Source organism: Budorcas taxicolor, chromosome 23 (genome assembly GCF_023091745.1).
Source record: "Budorcas taxicolor isolate Tak-1 chromosome 23, Takin1.1, whole genome shotgun sequence".
Lineage (NCBI taxonomy): Eukaryota > Metazoa > Chordata > Mammalia > Artiodactyla > Bovidae > Budorcas > Budorcas taxicolor.
Genome location: NC_068932.1, coordinates 8,532,005 through 8,554,021, shown reverse-complemented (window position 1 = coordinate 8,554,021; position 22,017 = coordinate 8,532,005). Strand labels below are relative to the sequence as shown.

Below are 22,017 nucleotides of genomic sequence, written 5' to 3'. Positions count from 1 at the left end.
TGATACTTCTAATGGTTTGAACAGTGGCCAGCACACATTTATGAAATAGATAAATGAATGAATTTTGTTTCTTTGAATAGTTTACAGAACTTAGTCTGGCACCTTACATAGTGTTGACTAAAAAAATGTTTCATTAAATTGATTTCCAAGGAAAAGAACTAACATTTTTTTCCCTGATTTTGGCTATCTTTTGCACATACTAAAATATAGATAGACTTGATAGAAGGATAGATAAAGGTACATTGATTCACTTTTAATCTAGAAGAGATAGATCTTACCTGATTTCATAATTATTAAGTTGCTTGATTGCATTCTTGGCTTCCTGTTTATTTGAGAATGTTACAAATGCATAGCCTCTATTGTTGCCATTAAAATCCATCATCATTCTCATTTCATAAATTTTACCAATCTACAAGTAATGAAGAGAGAGAATTCATATTTAAACACACATACACAACCCACTCCAGTATTCTTGCCTGGAGAATCCCATAGACAGAGGAGCCTGGCAGGCTACCGTCCATGGGGTCACAACAGAGTCAGACACAGCCTAGCAACTGAACAACCGCATATGGGCACAACAAGAGCTGGACACGACTTAGTGCACTGTCTCACACACACACACACACACTGTTTTGTGAAGTCTGCCTCTATCTACCATGTTTGGTGTTTGCGTCTCACGTGAATGGTGCACATGTTTTCATGCTGGGTTCAAATTTGTCTGCCGACTCATTGGCAAAGTCAAGATAATAAAGAAAACGTGTGCAAGTGGCATTTCAGCCTGAGTTGCCAGAATATAGATATATTTTTGACAGAGCAAGTGACCTTTCATCACACAATTATCTGGGGATTTATACACCATTTTAGGGACCAGAAAACACATTTGTCATCAGAAGTACAATTTTTTGATAGATTTGTCCTTATTCTCTACATTGACCTCTGAGGTCTCCATAGTTTTATCTTTACTTGGTTTTACTCTACCCTGTGTTTAAAAACCAAAACTAGGAACACTCTGGAGAAGGCAATGGCACCCCACTCCAGTGCTCTTGCCTGGAAAATCCCATGGGCGGAGGAGCCTGTTGGGCTGCAGCCCATTGGGTCGCTAAGAGTCGGACATGACTGAGTGATTTACTTTCACTTTTCACTTTCACGCATTGGAGAAGGAAATGGCAACCCACTCCAGTGTTTTTGCCTGGAGAATCCCAGGGACGGGGGAGCCTGGTGGGCTGCCGTCTCTGGGGTCGCCCAGAGTCGGACACGACTGAAGCGACTTAGCAGCAGCAGCAGGAACGCTCGTGTGGAACACTGCAAAACGGCCTTATTTGCTGTCTTTCCCCCACCATGATACAAAGGTGAACAGAGCAGGTGCATTTCAGAGGATGGTCTGGGAAGCCCTGTTTTCTCCATCTGTAGGCGGAAGGCAAATGCTAGTGTTAGTGCGACTGGTCTGGGGCCAGACCTGCATGGCCACAGGGCGCTCCCTCTGTCCCTCAGCGCAGCTCCTGCGTCGCCTCCATACTACAGTCTCTTGCTTCCCCAACTATTCTTCATAATCCAAACACGGCCGTTCATTACTGCTGGCTGCTGTAAGAAGGATGGCCGACACAGATGTGAGGGACACGTGTGAGAAGAGGCATTATTCAGCAAATGTTATCATTGCAATGGTGGCTTGCCCTCAGCTCAGCCCCACCCCATGCCACCCCAGGTATTCGGTGATGGACACCTGTTTCTCCTGGGCTCATTAGAAAAAAATCCGAGCATGTTTCATCTCTGCATTTCAGGTGGCTTTGGCACTAATTTTCACATTCAGTATATAAGATTCTTACAGGATGAAGTCCTCATAATTTGTTCTTGTGCCAATTTATGTTGTTTGTATAAAATTAAAAGTAGTTCTGAAACAGGCTGAATTGCACACATACAAACACACACATAGCTGATTTTGGCATTAGGAAAAGAAATAGCTAAACTCTCATTTTCACTAAATTTTCTAGGAATGTGATTGTGTGAAACACCTACTTGGTAAATTATCAAGAATGTCAATTTTGCATTTTCGATTTAGCTTTGGGTTCAGTAGCAAAATGTAATTTAGAGTTAAAACTGAGGAAATTTATTCCTCAATTATGTAATAACTTTGAAAAACCATGTTCTTAATCTTGCTCATCACATTCAAATTTTTAGAAAGAAATTTTTTCTTTCTGGATCAATATATACAGGTACCTAGTTGAGCAGTGACAAACGTACACACTTTTTTTTAATGTGACAGTCTCACACTTTATAAAACCATAGTAACATTTCATGTTGAAGCAATATCTTATTTTAGACAGGTTGTTGCAGTGTTATTCTAGACTGACAGGTATGTTGAGTTTGCAGTAAGATGGCTTTGCCAGTGGAGATGGGGGACTGAAATACAGATTTAAAAGTCATCAGCAATGGTAGTTTCAGCTGTGAGTAATAGAGCAGAGAGAATTCAAGGCATTGATTATTAGAGGCAAATCACTAATAGCTAGGACGGTTTTAACTTTGTCCATGATTGAGGAGTGGCAATTGGAAGAGAAACTGTCACTGACCAAGAAAAATGAGGGTGAAAGCAAGGTGAAGAGAATATATCTTTTTCCTTAAAAGATTTAAAAAAATCATCTTCAGACTCACTTTTTCACATAGTGGGATAAGCTCATCTTCAAAAAGGTCTCGGGGGAGTTTTCCAATAAAAATTTCACAGCCCCTTTCTGGGGGTGCAGCATCCCAACCAGGCGGGGGACCACCGTATTTTCTTTGTCCATTTTCCTGCGAATTCCATGTGGAGTATAGGAGGGAGAAAAAAGCAATACGATCTTTAGTTTGAGTTCCTTGAGCACTTTCAAAATCATTTCTTAATAAGGAAGATGCTTATTGACAAGTAACAGTAGTAGACTGGTCAGATAAAAATTGAAGTCTCTTCCATGTGGGTGTTAACACCATGTTCTTTGTTTCAGGGACTTGCTTCAGATAAGCACAGTGAAAACTTATAAAGTGCTGGACAAATATAAGGGGTCATTATTATTTTTTGATTGCCATTCAAACTTACCAGTGCCTGATCATCAAAAAATCTGACCCTAATTTGAATCTGGGGTTCTGATTTAATGTTGAAGTCTATGAGGGTTCTGGACCTGGACTATTTGGCTCTGGGATCCACTAGCTATGGGACTTTGACTTCTCAGATCCTGAGTGTTTTTCATCTGCAAAGTGGAGACATAATCAGCTTTTGATTAAAGGAGATAATGCATCAGATGTGCGTGGCACAGGTCTTGGCATGTGATATATATTCAATAGTTACTAATCCTCTTCTTGCCTGCCTAGATTGAGGTGGTTTCATAAGCAAGGCAATGTGAACCCCTACTTAGAAACATCATGAAGGTTAGCATTGGAACTGGCTAATTTGGGGGGGGGGGGTCTGTCTTTGAAGTTGACAAGACTGGTGAGAGGTGTTCACTGATGTTGGATCTTTGTGGGGAACCAATGCTGTTCTTAGCCCAAATATAATTGGCTTCTGTTTTTTCCTTTGTCATAAAAAGACCTTTGGTAAATTCAGTGTCTTTTTTTTTTAATTGGAATATAATTGCTTTACAAAGTTGTGTTAGTTTCTGCTATACAACAGTGTGAATCAGCTGCATAATGTCCTTTTCAGGGAGGAGTAACGCAGGGTTTTCTGCCAGCACTGTCTTTATTTTTCTGAAAGTTAATGACCTAAAAATAACTTCAGGGGCCCCAAAGTGAAAGATAGGCCTAATCCACCACTACTGAGCTGACAGTTCATTTGCTAGAGAGGGATAAATTTCCTTTTCACTTAGGCATAGCCAGAGCTCTTTGTTATTATACTTTATTGTGAGTTTTGGAAAAAGGAAAATGTAAGGAACCAAACGTCCATATTCATTACTAACTTCTACCATGATTACTTAAAAATTTTTTAAACCATAAAATGATACATGATGTTGGAAAAAACATGGTAATGTATAAAGTAAAACAGAAAAATTTCTCAATGTGTCACCCTATCTGTTTGTAGAAGCAGTTGTTGTTAAGTTTGTCTGCCTTTCCAAATACATTTCTTTGTATATTTCTAAAAGACACATTTTAGTTATTTAAGGACATTGTTTTACATGGTAGTTGTTTGTTAAAAATTAAAGTAAAGCAGTTTCTAGTTTCACTGTTAAATCTTTGAAAATACTAACTTGAGACTTTCTCAATTATTTTATAATTGATAATACAAAAGCTTTTTGGATTACGGTATTTAGTGTCTTTAATTGTAATCATGTTTAAAATTCCTAATAATTTAATCATGTTGTTTTAAATTAAAAAGATGTCATATGGGTGTTCTACCTTGCCTTGATTACTTTTTGCTTCAAACAAGTAGGTGTTTCTCATTTTACTAAACATGGAAATATTTGCCTCAAGAGTTCTTGTATTTTTTTCCTTCCCCTGTATTCTTTAAGGATTATTCATTAAAAAAGCTTTCACTGAGAAATCTGAGAAATGAAATGTATTATACTTTTGGAAAAAATTTAAGAATTCAATGAGCTATGTCTCAACCAAGAATTTCCTAAAAAATGAATTTGATTTTTTTGGAGACATATTTAAGATTTTATTTACTTAACAAATATCTATATAGTGCTTACTACATACCAGTCTCTCTTCTAATTCTCAAACGGTATTATAGGTTATGGACTATGACTATCCTGATTTTACAGAAGACACTGAAGCCCACCAAAGATTAAATAATTTGCCAAGATCCTGTGGTTGGGAAGTGGGGAAGTCAGAATTAAAAGCCAAGCAGTCTGGTGTCAGAGTCTGTCAGCTTAATTTCTACTATATTTTGCTTTGTTATATGAAAACCTAGTCACTTACAACAGATTCATACATTCAGTTACTTATTTATGAAAAAAATTGTCATGCCATTAAATTGCAGACTCTCTGTTGCTTTTAAAATCATTCCAACTTCCAATCATTTTACTACACAAATTTTGGAAAGAACATATCTCACACCTACTTTCTACAGAGAGAAATATTTCTGTTGCCCATTCTATAGCCCACCTCCTAGGACTGAGTTTTACCATTGAATTGATGTAGATCCCTCTGAGGCCATTTCTATTTATCTTAAGTATCTGGAGATATACTTCCCAGTGGATTATCGGAATAAATTTAGTATGAACTTGGCAATGTTTATATCTTCAACCTAAGGGAAACAAAGTTTCATTGCATAAGAGTGAAGTGGCTGTTCCAGAATTTCTCATTTGACAAGTTTTGATAGCTTGAAAATAAATAGGCAACCAGCAGACTGACCTTTAGAATTTCCTCCTCAAGTTTCTTGCTATTGCTAAAAATGTCACCAAACTGTTTTGTGCTTATCATATATCTAGAACTCATGTGATTATGAGCCAAAATGATTGATTAGGAGAGATTATTAATTCTTTTGTTTCTGTAACACCAAGAGTATTTTGGGGAATCACCAAGAATCTGACTGGTGCAGAGATGCCATGAAATTCAGACACTGGGGGAGATTTGTCCTATGAACACCCCACTGGGCTCAGAATGCACCACTTAGTGGAGGTCCAGGCCAGTTTAAGACAGGCTCTGGGCATTAGTCATGGGGTTAGAATAGCTGTCCATTACTTGGACAGTTGGAAGCTGAATTGCTGGTATTTTAGGCACCATGTTTATAGTTGAGGAGTTTAAAATAGATAAAGCATGGTTAGAGCTGCTCCTCCCTCTCCTGGCTGATGTCCTTCTCATGGGGTGCATTCTTCCAGCAGCATACATGTATAAATAGTTAAAGATAAAAAATAGAGGTTTTTGTTTTCTATGAGAGAATGTTCATTAAACTCTGGGATCTTTTATTTTTCCGTTCAAAGATGTGAATGTCACATATAAGGTGAAAATCTTCAACTATATAAATTTCAAAATTAAAGAGCTAATTCTAACTATAAATCCAGTGGTTTTAATTTAGATACTGAATACTGAGCTTACCCATAACTCAGTTATATGTTAAGAGTATTTGGAAGTCCCTTCTGCCACAGATATTTTAAGCCCTTTCATGAAGGAACCACAGAGTCTTTAAGAAATTTTATATACCATCTTCTTCACCTTGGTTAAAACCACCCAACCTTTAATACATGATTCTGAGCAATAAATCTTAGCTTGAAGGACAAGCAGATTGAGTTAATTTGGGCAACCTGGCATCTGATCTTTGACTACATCTGAGAAATCTGGGCAAAACTACCTTTTTCCTGTAAGAGTTAAAAATGCCCAGATACTTGCTTTTCTAGTGTCCCTTGTAGCTGGGATAGTTCTGGTTATAATAAAGTTAAGTTGGGTTCTGGTGCAGAAACTGTCATGGTGCTAACATTAGCATTGACGGTGGATATGTCTTATTACCATTCCAGATTTGTGTGTGGTTCTGGGTTTCATTTCTAAGAGTTTACCCTTTTTGAAATTATTTTGTTTTAATATTATTATTTATTTTTTTAATTGAAACAGTTGATTTCTGATGTGTTATTAATAGTTTCAGGTGTATAGCAAAGTGATTCTATTAGATGTGTATATATATTTATATGTATATTTTTGTAAAAGCTTACATCTTTTTTACTCTTGAACCTAGTTCTTTAAATCCAAAATTTCTAGAAACCAGTAAACTTTTAATAAACTGCTTTTCTGCTTAATCATCCAGGGTTTACCTCTAATATTTGCCCATAATAGTAACAGCAACTGAAAAAACAACAGCTAACCCTGAGTCAGGATCTGTGCAAAAGCTTTCCATGCATTAATTAATTTAACCTTCTCAACAAACATATGAGGATATTATTATTACTTTCATTTTGTGGGTAAGAAATTCAAGGCACAGAATGTGTCCAAAGACATACAAACAGTAAGTGACAAAGACAAAATTTGAGTCCTGAGTCCATACTTGTAGTTTTAGCATTATTTTTCTTTTTTTTTTTTTTTTGGGTTTCTTAAAATATAAATTTATTTATTTTAATTGGAGGCTAATTACTTTACAGGATTGTATTGGTTTTGCCATACCTCAACATGAATCCACCATAGGTATACAAGTATTTTTCTTTTTTAAAAATATTAACCTAATATGTTCATTTTACAGAGGAGGAAGCTGAATCCAGAGATATTATGTGACTTCCATAAGGTTGCATTGGTTTTATTTATTGCAGCAAATATAGACTAAAAGTTCTCTGGTTCTCAATCTGGTGGACTTGGCATATGAACTGTTCAAAGTTCGTGATGACCTTTCTTCTCAGGCTTAGCAGTCTCACAGTTTTGCGTGTTGTGTGCCACACTCACTTTCTTGTTCAGCCTCATCAAACATGGATAGCAGATGGTTGGTTGTCTTGCAAAATGAACCCATTCATAAACTAGAAGGATGTTAATTAATGAACCCTCATTCAGTCTATTTTCCTGAGTAGTAATTTCAACTCCTTTAACTGGTTCTTCGGAAATTTTATATTCCAAATCTGTAATCATCTTTGTGGTTCCTTCCCTTTGGTCCTTTGTTTTTTCTTGCCAAGAGGGAAGAAACTGTGGATGTTTCCTTACTAAACTGCTTTCAGATGTTCTCCAACACATTTTCCAATTGACCATGTTTGTATCTATTTCTATTTCCGTTCTCTTAAGTGCTGGACAATCTCCCTGAGTTTGGTGGCATTTCTAGCCTTCACAAGCATGCCAGTCACCAGTGTCATACCAAGAACCACGGTTCTCTGGCTAAACTCCTGCGGTCTGTCCTCATGGTTGACACCTATACACGGAGAACAACTGTAGGGGCTGTGTCTCTGGGAGTTCATACATTACTACCGTGTTTTCCTAGTTGCTGATTTGTGAAATTGAATAAAGGTCTTTATCGTTATTACCTTCCACCTATAAAACACCTATACCTCAACATGTGACAGGGTTCAAGGCAAATCTTCGGGGCCTTAAATAAGAGGTACCAAAAGAATCTCCTTAGTTGTGATTTTCCCTTTGATCGGCTAATGCTATTATTGTTGTGGGGGACAACAGACAGTGCTATAAGGAATGTTTATTTTGTTAATTCTGTATGAAAGCTAACAGTCTGTTTTGTGTATTATTTGTTTACCCACACATTTTAAGATCAGTGACTTTAAATTGGTAAAATCTACTTTAGGCTGAGAATTTTTCCAAGGCAGAATTTATCTAACTTATATATGTTGGAAGTTGGCATTACCCTTGTTAGGTACTTTTTTTGTTTTTACAATCTTTGCAAGGCATATACAATATGAATGCCAGATATTTTACTTAAAATAGAAAAATAACAATTGTAGTATAAAACTGAATAAGTGGGATGTTGGAATTTGTAGAAACATTGTACTATAGTTAGTAACAAACAGGAAAAGCCAGAGCATGACTATAATACATGAATATAAATTTAGTTTATTATCATACAGCCCAGAGTTTCTCAAAATATCATATGTGAGGTGATATTAGGTAGTTTATAGTCAATGTTTTATTTTAATAGTTATGTTTTATTTTAATAGTTATGCATTTATTTATTGCATATTAGGAATGTAAGACTTTTCCCATTTATATGTTAGGAAAAGTCTACTTTTAATACAAAACAGTATTTCTGTTCAAATTTTTAAATAAATATGATTGTTGGTGGTATGTGTTTATGGCAAAAAATCACATAGATGCAATAGATTTTGGCTTTTGGAAATTTATCTCTTTGTTTCAGTCTTCAAAGGGCTCTCACATTTGATCTTTAAAAAATGTATGGTTTGTCCATAGAAACAAATGTTAGCAAATTATGAATCATGTTCTTGATGTATCGTTTTGGAAGAGTGACTATTGAAATCCAATCACCTAGGAAGAGTTCTGATTTCAAGTTGTTAGTTGTCTTATGAAGGCAGAACTAATTTGTTATCAAATGATGACTTTAATGATATCTTCTAATATTTCCCCTTTATTTTTAAGGTTTATGTGTGACAGCCACCCTTTAGGATTTCAGTATCTCAGTAGTGGAAGTATTTAAAAGCAAACAGGTTTTTAAAAATAACTTGTGTTTTGTAAAGCTTCCTAGACATTTTTGGCTAATTCATGTGAACATGAAGTTCAAGAATATCCTTATGCGAGTTTAGAAATCAAGAAAATATATTTTTTGGAGTGTGTATGTGTGTTTCTGCATAAGAGAACAAGTGAAATGCCAGTTCACTTCTAAGACATTCTATTTACATTTGCCCTGAGGTTCACTAATGTGGACTGCAAAGCATATATTATCATGAGACCAGGATTTACTGTGTTCATGTTCACTTCTGGCTCTGGGTATGTGTCTTGTCTCACTCCTCCAACCTGCAGGAAACTATAAATCATATCTATGAAATAGCTAGATGAAAGCTTTGGTGATTCCTTTATCTGTTTTGGGCTTTTATCATTTTGGAATGTGTAATTTATTCCATAGGCCCATCCAACATTTTATTATAGATACAATTCGCCCTTTTGCATTGACTGATAGTAGCCGGAGATCTGGTTAAATGACATAAAGATAGTCACATGCAGATTTGACCTAAAAAAGATTTGTTTGGGGTTAATTGTTCTATCCTTTTCTAGTTCAACATGTGCCGAGGAGAATTCCGAGTGCACTTGCTCTCTTAGCATGTGAGAAGTCTTGTATAGCAATTATTCTTCTTACCACACCCAGAAGAATTTTTGACAAGCTAAGGGACTCAGCAAGGCACTAAATCTTTCCTCAGGAAATTCTTCATTTAAAAGGGAAAAAGATTAATAAGGTGATTGCAGAGGTCTTGGGAGGGTGTTAGGATGCTTGTGAAATGGAGTCTGACTTTTGCCATATTTAAGTGTGGAAACATATTCATAGAATGTGTTTTGAGTTAATTAATAGGATCCTTAAAGGAAATATAGGGATTTTAAAAATCCAATTGCATATCCACTTGACACTTCGTCCATTAATTATTCAGCACTTAATGACTTTCTTTGCATTGATTCACTGTCTTAAACTTATGCAAAAAAGAAAGTATCATTCTCTTAAGTGGAGTATAATTTCCCACAAATGGAAGGTCATTATTTAAACAATACAAAAGAAGGAAACTGTGATTAAATTCTAGCCAGACATTGTTATCTACTAAAAACCGATCCCTAGTCCTGTTCTCTGCTTTGAAAGATTAGCAGGGGAAGGAGAGGTGTTTAAGATGTACCTCTAAAAACTTTCCTCATCAGAAAACTTAAAAGAGAATTGAAAGGGGAATAATTCTCTCAGGATGAAATTCAAAGTTGTTGAATGCTCTGCCAATGTATTGTTCAACATCACTTCAGGTCTCTGCCCTGCATCTCTGAAACAATGTTTAAAAAAAGGATCACAGCTACTGAAATCCCACCCAGCTTCATGATTGTATGCTTTTGTGATCTCACTTTTTTCTCTTTAGCTTATGTTAGAGAGTTCTCTTTGCATGTCATAATAAGATTTTAGGTGAAGATTAAGAGCCACTTATTTTTTGTTGCTGATTGATATTAAACCAACAGGTAACAGTTTTAAAAGTCCTGAAGTTACCTGCAAACAAAGTCTAAAGTTCAAAACTGCCATCAATGCTTCTGTGTGAGTCATGAAATTTACACCATTTTTTAAGCCAACAAAACAGAAACCGTCATGTCCTTCTATTTTAAGGGAAAGCACTATAGTTCATATATTGCAAATATTTTGAACCTTATATGGAAGACCTCATATATAACCCACTCCCTATTAGGCGAGTGGAGAGGAAATACATTGCTGTTTGAAAATAGCTCCTGGAATGCGTTTCTATTCCTTGGGATGCTGAAGTTCCCATCTCTTGTCAGGTACATGCACTCTCCACAAAAGGATTCACAGAGCTGCTCCTTAATTTGGAGTCTTCCACACCAGGCTATGGCATTGCTGGCTAGTAAAAGCGAAGCTTCTTAGGAGCTTGAAAATGAAGTTAGCCTATGGGTGGCTAGAGTGGTGACCTTAAGGAATCATGCCTGTGATGATCTGATGGTATCATCCTGTTTTCATGTTTAGTGCCACTTATTTAAGGAATTAGCATTCATGCACTTGAGGCATGACATAAGTCATTGAATAATGGGGACCGAAGCAGGTGGTAAGAACAGGCAACAAAAGCAAAAGGAGGGCCAAGAGCTATATTTTGTCATGGAGTCAAACTTATTTCTGTCCCTAGGATTTTTGTGTGGTGGTTGGAAAAGAATGTCAATACCACAGAGTTTTTCCATCTGCTTCTCGCTGATCTAGTCTAGTTGAAGCCAGTTGTAAACTCTGGGATCCCAAGTTACTTACTTTTATGGCATTGTTTGTAGAAAAAGTTGCCATCTCAAAAGTACCCAAGGAAAGTTACTAAAGCACATTATACCAAACCGAAGAGATAGGGGAGTTAATTTGAGGCACATAAGCAGAGAACGGCTTTCTAATCAGATTAATGTTGATCTGGTGCCATCTTTTGTACCTTTTGGCTTGTAGATATTTACTTAGGAATTCAACAAATTAGAAAATTAAAATGTGTAGTTGCAATCAAACTCCAAACAAGAGAACACGCATGGAAAGGAAAGTTTGAGAAATGGGAATTATAGTCTGTATTTTGTCCCTCAGTCGTGTCCGACTCAGTCGTGTCCGTCTCTTTGCGACCCCATGGACTGTAGCGTACCAGGCTCCTCCCTCCATGGGATTTTCCACTTCCTAAATTTTTTCCCTAGTTTGAGGAAATTGCTCCTAGGAGCAGACTGATGACTGATTGAAAAAGGAACAGAAAGATGAAGCACACTGATTTCTTATTTATCTGCTGTAATCTTACTGAAATTGAGGCACTCTGCTTCACTGCTTGCAAGTCATTGTGCATTTTACAAATATTTTGGTTAATCAGTGCCCCCCTAGTGGTCCCCTCTGCTAAAGATGCTGCTTTGTTTTTGGCTCCTCGCCATGTTTGTTTGCTCTCATCCTTTATGTCTCAACTTCAATGTCATCTTGTCTGAGGAAGGCCTTCTGCCATTCTGTCACTTGACCCGATTTATGATATTCATAGCATTTAACAGGAGAAGGCGATGGCACCCCACTCCAGTACTCTTGCCTGGAAAATCCCATGGATGGAGGAACCTGGTGGGCTGCAGTCCACAGGGTTGCGAAGAGTCGGACATGACTGAGCGACTTCACTTTCACTTTTCACTCTCATGCATTGGAGGAGGAAATGGCAACCCACGCCAGTGTTCTTGCCTGGAGAACCCCAGGGACAGGGGAGCCTGGTGGGCTGCCATCTGTGGGGTTGCACAGAGTCGGACATGACTGAAACGACTTAGCAGCAGTAGCATTTAACATGCTACGCTGTTTTTTTATTTCTTGCTTATTTTCCGTCTTCCTTTGAGTAATTTTCATGAAGGTAGGCACCATGTCTCTATTTGTGGAGTAAATAAATAAGTGAAGGAATGAGGGTTTAGGCTTGAATTGGTGGGAAGGACAAGGAGGGATGCTCTTACTTCCTTTAAGGAATCTTAAACCCTCATCTATGTTATAGGGCATTTTCTTTAAGAACTGAATTAGAGAGCAGACTTGTGGTTGCCAAGGGGGAGGGGGAACAGGGGAGGATTGGACTGGGAGTTTGGGCTTAGCAGATGCAAACTATATATATACTTATATATAGTGGATAAGCAAGGTCCTATAGTATAGCACAGGAAAGTATATTCAATATTCTGTAGTAAACCATAATGGAAAAGTGTATGAAAAAAGAATATATATAGGTACACACATATATATATACACATACACATATGTATAACTGAATCACTTTGCTGTACACCAGAAATTAACATGGCACTGTAAATCAACTGTACTTCAATATTTTAAAAACCTATGGATTAACTTACAGAGTACTAAATTAAGGAAAAGTGTTGGGAGTCAGCAAACTTTTTCTGTAAAAGGCCAGATAGTTGATATTTTAGGATTTAAAAAAAAACAACCTTCTAATATTGTGAGAACCACTCATGTCCTTAAATCATTGCAAAAACAGGCTGTGGCCGCATTTGAGTCACGGATCAGTTTGCTGACCTCTGGCTTATGTCTGTACTGAACTGTATAACTCTGGAGCTTGTTTTCCAACAGTGAAATGGAAGTCTTGGATTATATCAGTATTGAATATGCCTACAGCAAACATATAAAGAATTAGAAAGAATCGCCTAGTGAACCCAAGCATGTATCACCCAGCTTCAATAATGAGGTTTTCTTCATGAAATTTTCCCAGGTTTTCTATTCCTAACTGAATGCTTCTTAGAAATATTTTCTACTTTATAAGATTTTTTCCTTGAAATAAAAATAATCCATATTCATTATAAAGAGTTTGGAAAATAAGAGCACAAGAAAGAAAAAGCTATCCTTATCAGAGATTACCTTTTATTATCTTCTAATATTTGTGTGTGTGAATAATTTCTTAAAATATGATCTGTAAGCTGATACATACAGGTTTGCTTTCTTATTTTTAACCTAATTTAAAAATTTGGACATTTTCCCATGTCTTTCTTGGAAATCACAGTTTTATATGACCATATAATTTGGAAATATAAGGGTGACATATTTTATATGACCAGTAATAGTTTATGATGATATGTCCAATATTTTCAAACATTATAAATTCTACTATGATGAACATCCTTATGTCTAAATATTAGTCCTTATTCCTTAGATCAAAGACTATGGTCAATTTTAAGGCTCTAAACAGAAATGTTATACCCATTCAATGCAGTCTTATGTTGTCCTTTTAAATTCTAGATAAATTAATTTTCATTGCAATTACTTGATATGCATTTTAGATCAGCTGCTACAACTTACACTTCTGTAATCTCAAGGACTAATACTAACACATTGTGTTTCATAATAAGGATTAGGGGAAAAAAGCAAAGAAAATTTTGTTAAAAACAACCACTGCATTGGACAAACAGTAGGACTGGCATGCCACATAAATGTTTGTCGTAATAATTTTTAGAAAATAGATGATCCATAGGGTAATTGGACAAAGTATTAACACATACCATGTTTTAAATCACCTAAAAATGCTATATAACCATCGGGTCGTCTTTAAAATAAATTCAGACTACTTACGAGTGATCTTCATTAACTATATGTTTAGACTCCCTTGTAGTAGATCTGATGTAAACTAACTCCACATTTGGTAGAAAGTTGTCTGAAAATATCCACCTATGGAAATTTATTCTTCTAGTTTTAGGGAGAAAATTCTGGATGAGAGGAGCATCAGATGCCACAGGGTTGATGACTCACTAGTAATACATTCTGGAGGAAAGGATCATCATAATGATATTTTTTTCCCCTGTGTGTCTCAAATATGTGGTAGTTTTGGAAGATCTGGGAAGTACAGTTGAGAGTGGAAAAGTGAAAAAAAAACTCCATATCTAATTTCATTGCCTAGAGACAGAGTTCATTTACAAGTTCACATTGCAGCACACATCTGAAATCTCTCTATGTGGCATAATGCGACTAAGTTGAAAGTTTAGCTTGTCAACATTACACAATTTTTATAGCGATATTTATTGAACCTCTATTCATTAAAATTCTTTTATCATCTAAAGAAATTTGATAAAAATTTTAGTTATCAATTCTAAAGATATCCAATTATTATTTAAAAAGAATATCACAAGGCGTATTTTCAGATCCTCATGAGCACGTTTTATTGCATCAGTTTGGATATGAGACTGACTCATGTTATTAAGTAACCTGCAAAATTCTATTTTTGGCAGCTGTATTTGTCCTGCTAGTGATAAGAGTGCACAGATTAGTTACACTCTCCTTCTGGAACTCTTGTTTTGCAAGTATTTAGCATTCAGTATCAGAGACTGCAAAGATACAGCTGAAGCAAATCCTTCAAACCCTAGCTTAGTGAATACTGTAATATTTTAAAATATCATTATATAGGTACAACTCCCTGAAGTGTATTAATATACCTTTTAATGTCTGCACTTTTGTCCAGGGGCTTTTTAAAAAGTACATCTGATGTTCTTTTATTTGATGATGATGCTAATGTTTTCTCTAATCCGGTGTAGGGAGACTGAAAGACTGGGAAGGCTGAAGGATTTTCCCTGAACTGCAGAGTTCAAAGCTATGTTTCAGTACATGCTGGTTTCCTTTTCCAATTAAACAAGTTTGCTGACCAATAACTAGACTGAGCATATGCTAGAATAAAAAAACCTTGACTAAGAGCGGAGTAGGTCCTAGCCAGTCTTCTGGGAAGTTAAGGCCGAGAGCTGTTAAGGGACTTGAGGTTGGGGTTAACATATACACACTAGTATATATAAAATAAGTAAACAACAAGGACCTATTATATAGCACAGGGAGCTATACTCAATATATTGTAGCAACCTACAAATATATATACTTACATATATTTTTATATATAAATCTTAATCACTTTGCGGTATACCTGAAAGTAATGCAACATTGTAAAGCAACTATACTTCAGTTTAATAAAGGAACTAAAAGAGAAAACAATGATTATTCTTGTGTGTGGTAGAGACTGGGTTAAATAACAGGTCTCTGATTTGAAGTCCTGGGTGACTTTCTACGCTTTGCAGTCAAAATCAGAAAGGATTTTCCAAATCATTCAAAATGATTGAACTGAATCATGTGCATATTTACATCTTGATTAGAGGCTTTTTATCTACATAGCAAAGGTTTCAGAACTTTAGGTTTCTACATCACTAGAAATATTTCTGATCCAGTAGTCATTCTGGGGCTTCCCTGGTGGCTCAGACGGTAAAGCGTCTGCCTGCAATGCGGGAGACCCAGGTTCGATTCCTGGGTTGGGAAGATCCCCTGGAGAAGGAAACGGCAATCCACTCCAGCATTCTTGCCTGGAAAATCCCATGGACGGAGGAGCCTGATAGGTTACAGTCCATGGGGTCGCAAAGAGTCGGACACGACTGAGCGACTTCACTTTCACTTTCAGTCATTCTGCTAATAAATGATTACTTCAAGCAAATCATGTTACAAAGTTTAAGCTCAACAAAGTGCTTTTAGCATGCTTTGGCTTGCTAATCTCTCAAATAGCAATCTTAAAGATAGCATTATAATAGCACTTAGTTCTGTAAATCTTGCTGGAAATTTTGGCCAATTGAAGTGGAATTATGGCCCATAAATCTTGGGCAAACTATCGAACTCCTTGAGCTTTGTTTTCCTTATCTGGAAATTGGAGATGATCATAGTAACTACCTCACAGTGTTGTGGTTAGGACTAAACAAATTAATAGACATAAAGCAGTTGGAATATAAGTGCCCAATAACTGTTTACTGTTTTGTAATTGCTATTAACTTGTGATCTAAATCCTTATTATTAATATTTTCTGAATGTAATTGATTATGTAAGACCAAAGTGATAGGCAAATAGGCCATATATTTTTAGGTGTGTTTTATTTGAAAACATTTTATATAATAAGGGTAAAATAGCCCTATTATTTTTTCCTTTTTAATGAAAATGTTCTTAAATTATTAGGTTTATGAAAAGGTCTCCATTGCTATTTGAGCCTTTTAAAAATGTATTGTTATTTGCAAGCTTTTTATATTGCTTTAATATGCTAAAGTTTTCAATTCTGCAGAATTTTCTACATGATTACTTGGTGACTTTTTATGTTTCATTTGTAACAGGAGTTAAAGATGGAATGCAATTCTTCTGGCCTGTGATGTGGATATGAAACTTACTGGACCAGCAAGCAGGACAAGGAGGTAGGGAGACACTGTTTAACAACTTTAACTGAACACCTCCTACCCCTCCCCATCTGTGAGTTTAGAAAAAATATTGAAGAGTTTAAGAGGAATTTTGGAATTGATTCAAAGATCTCTGGAGCCCATTGCTAGTGTATTGTGAATCCTAGTTCCCCCTAAGTGGGAGAAATTTTGAGGTGCTTCTCAGCTCACCTAAGGCAGAGGAGGGGAGTAAGGAAAAAGCTCGTGGAGCTTGCTATGCACTCCCTGCAGTTGGGAACACCCAAGGACGGTAGGTCTAACTCACCCCTGGAGTATCTCAGCAATAGGCTGGCCGTTTGCTTTGATGTTGGTGAGAAGACTTGTTGCTTCATCTCACCTGCACTTGCAGGTTTTATTGGGTCAGAATATGAGTTTCCAAGGGTCTAGAGTTGGGCCACATGTAGGAATTAGGGTTGAAGTTCCATCTCCTTCAAGAGGGATGCTAGGAGTGTTAAAAAGAGCTCTGTCAAAGGAGGCTGGGTCTCAGGGAAGTAGCCTCTAGCTAGAGGGACCCCGGCAGTGAAATTCAGGGTGTCTCTGATGACACTAGAGAGTACCCTAGGAGCTTTACACACCTGCCAGGCCCAGAGACCAATGCCAAAAGCAGTCAGGCGAAGACTTTCCTGTCCCCTCTCCTTTACTCTCATCCCTTTCTTCCGTTTCAGCTGAGTCAGAAATTCTAGTTAGTAAACTGGTGTAGGGAACTGTGCTTCTGAGAGCATACATAAAGAGAAAAAAATAGAAGTTGCCTTCTACCCTGATATGTGTGGGAAAGGGAAATAGCTTTCACTTTGAATGAAGTTAAGGTTTTATTCTACTGGACTAGACATATTCATTATTTAGCGGCTAATCTTTTATTAGCTGAAAGTTACCAGAAAGGTCATGAGACTCGCCCTGAATTTCATCTAGGGGAAATGAAAGAATCAGTGCCCAGAGTAAAGTTAAATGGACAATTTATATTGTTTTACGGTAATTTTCATAAACTTCTGCTTGTTGAGGGTAATTATATATTCACAGTGAAGACCTTGATATTAGAAATAGTGTCACACTAGAAATGTCTATATATATTTTCATCATCATATTTTAGATCATTAGAGGTTTGTTTCCACAAGGAGAGTACCCTTATGTATGAATATTGACAAATTGCTTTTCAAAAGGGTTTAAGTGCTTTTCACTCCCACTGTTCTTATATGAGTGTTTCAGATACAAAGAAGTTAAAAAGATAAACTGATTTAAAAATTATTGATTTTATAACATTTATGAGACTGCTGTTTACAAAAGAAAAAGAACATTGTTTTCAGCTAACCATACCTAAGCAAATGTAAAAAATTATTCTAAATATTTCTGGTTTATAGACTGTAAATGCTATTGCATTTTCTCTGTGGCTTATGAAAGCCCCTTTATGTAGGAAAAGACTGCATAAAAAATTTCAGCCAGACATTAATTTTGAAGCACGTTAAATTTGGAGATAAAGGCATTTAGATTATTAATGATCCTAAAATAGACTTTTATTAAGTATTAAAAACTAATAATGCATTAGTATGCCCCTTGGCTTAAACTTTTAGGAGTCTTCTGGGACATAATACTTTCTGAAATCTTAAAAAAGACTAAATAAATACTCTTCATTAAGTTGACAAATTAAAAATAACTGAGCATTATCTCTAACAAAGTATGCCATGACTCATAAGAGTATTACGAAGTATGCTACATTTAGTTTTCAATTGACCTGACAAAGGAACTTGCAATAAAGGATACTACTATATATTTTATTGTTATCCACTTGTGACTTTCATTTTCATAATAGCACAAAGTTTTGGTAAAGTCAGGAAAGTATGTAGGAAAAAGATAACAGCTGAGAATTAAAATATTAACAATTTGTTTTACTGTAAAAAGAGCAACATTAAAAAAAAGATCAGCATTATTTCTTCAGATAAGATAATTTATATGTATAATACTAGTTTGTTTGTCAATGTATCATAAACTCTCTAACAGAGGTTATCACAAAGACAACAATATGCAGATAATTCTGAACAACTAGTGACTATGAATAGTTTTAGGATATTGTTTCTCCTTTCTTTTTCAAAAATGCTGGACATGGAGAGAAATTATTATATATCCTAAATGGCTTGAGCAGCTATTTTGAGAAAACATCCTGAAATAGCTATGCTGACCAAATGGTCAGTTCTTGGATCCTTCATCTACAAGCTGTCATACATCCATAGTCAGAAATTTCTCTGGAAACCAAAGCAAGTCTCTGGATAGTTTGTTTTCTGCTGATTTCTTGAAACACCAACTTGGTTCTACTTCACTGACTCCTCTCAGTGGTGAATTCCAGATGATTTTCTTATTCTAAATTGGCCTGTCAGAACTGTGATAGTCTTCATGACTGTGAACACTAGTTCAGCTTCCAAATGACAAGGCAAAATTGAGTTGATAACCCAGAGTAGAGAGAATATCACTTGTAAGGTCCCCTGCAAGACCGAAAGGATCCAACTTCCTCTGCCCCAGGAAAGGAGTGTCCCTCATAAGTTACACAACTGACCAGTCACATTTTACATGCTAGGATCACCGATATTCCCGCCACTCTGAGTTCAGTGGTGAGTCTCAGCAGATGGCTCGAGAAGTTCCTACCTGGACCAAGCTATATCCTGTGCGCTGGACCAGTGCGCGGAGAGCTGCTTCCTTCTGGGTTCCGCTCAATCCATCCCCGGATTTGTGATTTGATTCCATTGAGAGTGATTATCAGCAAAAAATCAGGTTAATTAGGGTTGCTCACTGAAACCAAATTTAAGATAAATTAAGTAAATTACTATTACCTAGTCCAAATGTGTCCCTTTCATGAAGGACATCTTCAGGAAACATTCTCTATAAATGAGTCACTAAGGTTAGAGTAACTAACAGTCACCCACAAACCAGACCAGTTAAATGTCCTCATTAAAAAAGAGCTTTTTAAAAATGTTCAATTTTAGCTGAAATTTAGAAGTAAAAACTGAATAATATCTCTTTTTACACTTAGACGACAGACCAGTATTTCTCAATCCAATTATCCCAGAATGTCACCAAATGCTCGAAAACAGATTCGTTCTTACCAATTAAAAGAATATGTAGAATGGTCCTTGCAAATGTGGGGGAAGAGCACTGTTACTAAATCAAATCAACTAGAATATGGTATGAAGAGCCTTACCTAGGACATTTACCAACTTATTCTTCAAAGATAAATTTCTAGACCACAGTGTGCTGGTACCAGATATAGAAAAGTCATGCAAACTACTCTGTAATAAAAGTATCAATGGGGTTTAGCAGAACAAGGACAATGGATCCTTTTGAGTGGTGCTGGAAGTGCCTACTGGCACCTAGATCACATGCAACATGGACCACTCAGGAAAGGATGTGAGGCCTTTGTAAAATCTAAGAAATTACAAAAATTTGCATATGTCAGTGTTGATCTATGCGGGCTACCCAGGTGGCTCAATGGTAAAGAACTTGCTTGCCAATGCAGGAGACACGGGTTCGATCCCTGGGTCGGGAAGGTTCCTTGGAGAAGGACATGGCAGCCCACTCCAGTATTCTTGCCTGGGGAGTCCCCTGGACAGAGGGGCTTGGTGGGCTACAGTCCATAGGATTGTGAAGATACAGACACGACTGAGTGACTCAGCACACATGCTGACCTATGTAGCTACCAATAGGAAACTTCAGCATTTCATTATCTGCACTCTCTATTTGGGAACATTATTTGAGCCCCACTCCCAATTTGATGGTTGCTCAAATCTCCAGATTTCCAGGGCAAGGACACATCCATGGTGAAGGTCCCAGTTCACAGCGGGGAGAGGCCCTGGAGGTTTTCATGTTCAGAGAGGAATGAGCGGGAGCGACTCAGCGAAGCTTCTGCGCTGGGTTCCCACTCTGCCTGATGTACTGTGCCAACCAGGACAGAGGAAGCTGGTTTTACACTGATCTGAATCGCATGCAAATATTATGCCTTTCACTATAGGCCCTCTAAAAACTTCTCTGTCCTGTACACTGGGGTTTCCTATACTACTGTGGTTTTCATTTACAGATTCAGAGTAAATGTACCATTAACAACACAGGGAATAGGTAAAAAATTAGGTGACAAAAGTGAAATTGAGATCATCATTTGAGTAAAATGCAGCTTCAAAGTATTCTATTATTAAAAGTAATAAAAATGTTCCCAAATTAATAGACAAACATCTTCTAGAACGTAATATTTTTCATATAATTTAGAAAACTCAATCAAGATTCCAGCGAGAATATTCATTAGCTGTTAAAGGGATAGAACGGTTTCTTATTTTGTACATAAGCACAGCCATTCTTGCCCAGAATTTCCTCATAACTCTTGCCTGCTTCTGACCCAGATCGATTCAGTGTTCAATCACCCATTCTCTCAAGAAGCAATTAGCTATGTTGTGGGGAGGGGGGTGGGAGGGGGGTTCAGGGTTGGGAGCGCATGTACACCCGTGGTGGATTCATGTCAATGTATGGCAAAACCAATACAGTACTGTAAAGTAAAATAAAGTAAAAAAAAAAAAAAAAAGAAGCAATTAGCTAGTGTTGTCTGCATGCCAGTCTCATTTTCTGCCCAGCTTTATGGCACTGCGTTCTGTGGACAGGTGACTAAGTTTCTGTGTTTCTTACTTTACAAAAGGCAGAGCTTGGTTTGTTTCCATTTTAATTTTGTATCTTGGCTAAGACAAACTGGAATGTATTTTCTGATAGTGGTGGTTATATATATATGTAGATGCAGCAATTCAGAATGACGTGTAGCTTTACTGATACATTTATAGTATAAATAATCTCTATGCATACTACAATAGGCATAAAATGAGACCTATATTTAGTTTATAATTCTAAACTGCTGGTGAAATAGTTATAGAAGTTTCTATAAAAAAATATAAATCATCTTAAAAAATAAAACTACAAAGCCATTTTATATATTTTTTAAAAAGGCATTTTGTGCCTTTGGCAGCAACACGGATGAACCTAGAAATTATCATACTAAGTGAAGTAAGCCAGACAAAGACAAATATATGGTATCATTTATATGTGGAATCTAAAAGGATACAAATGAACATGTATTCAAAACAGAATAAATTTATATTAAAAAAAAATAAATAGACCCACAGACGTAGAAAACAAACTTATGGTTACCAAAGGGGAAAAGAGGGGAGAGGGATAAATTAGAAGTTTGGGATTAACATATACACATTACTGTATGTAAAATAGATAACCAAC

The 22,017-nt window shown here is 36.5% G+C and overlaps 1 protein-coding gene and 1 non-coding gene across 2 annotated transcripts in view; one reads left to right on the top strand and one right to left on the bottom strand.

Annotated features, from left to right (window-relative positions):
* The window catches only part of A1CF (APOBEC1 complementation factor), a 51,692-nt gene extending 32,195 nt beyond the window's left edge, over positions 1-19,497 (bottom strand). Inside the window, exons 1-3 of the mRNA XM_052660931.1 lie at positions 19,399-19,497; positions 2,647-2,781; positions 279-409 (exon numbers count right to left, since the gene is read on the bottom strand). Of these exons, the coding sequence (XP_052516891.1) occupies positions 279-409; positions 2,647-2,781; positions 19,399-19,497 (365 nt within the window). The remainder of the gene's footprint in view (positions 1-278; positions 410-2,646; positions 2,782-19,398) is intronic.
* On the top strand, positions 15,764-15,835 carry TRNAC-GCA (transfer RNA cysteine (anticodon GCA)). The gene has a single exon. It is a non-coding gene; the product is annotated as a tRNA-Cys (tRNA).
* Positions 19,498-22,017: the final 2,520 nt, after the last annotated feature.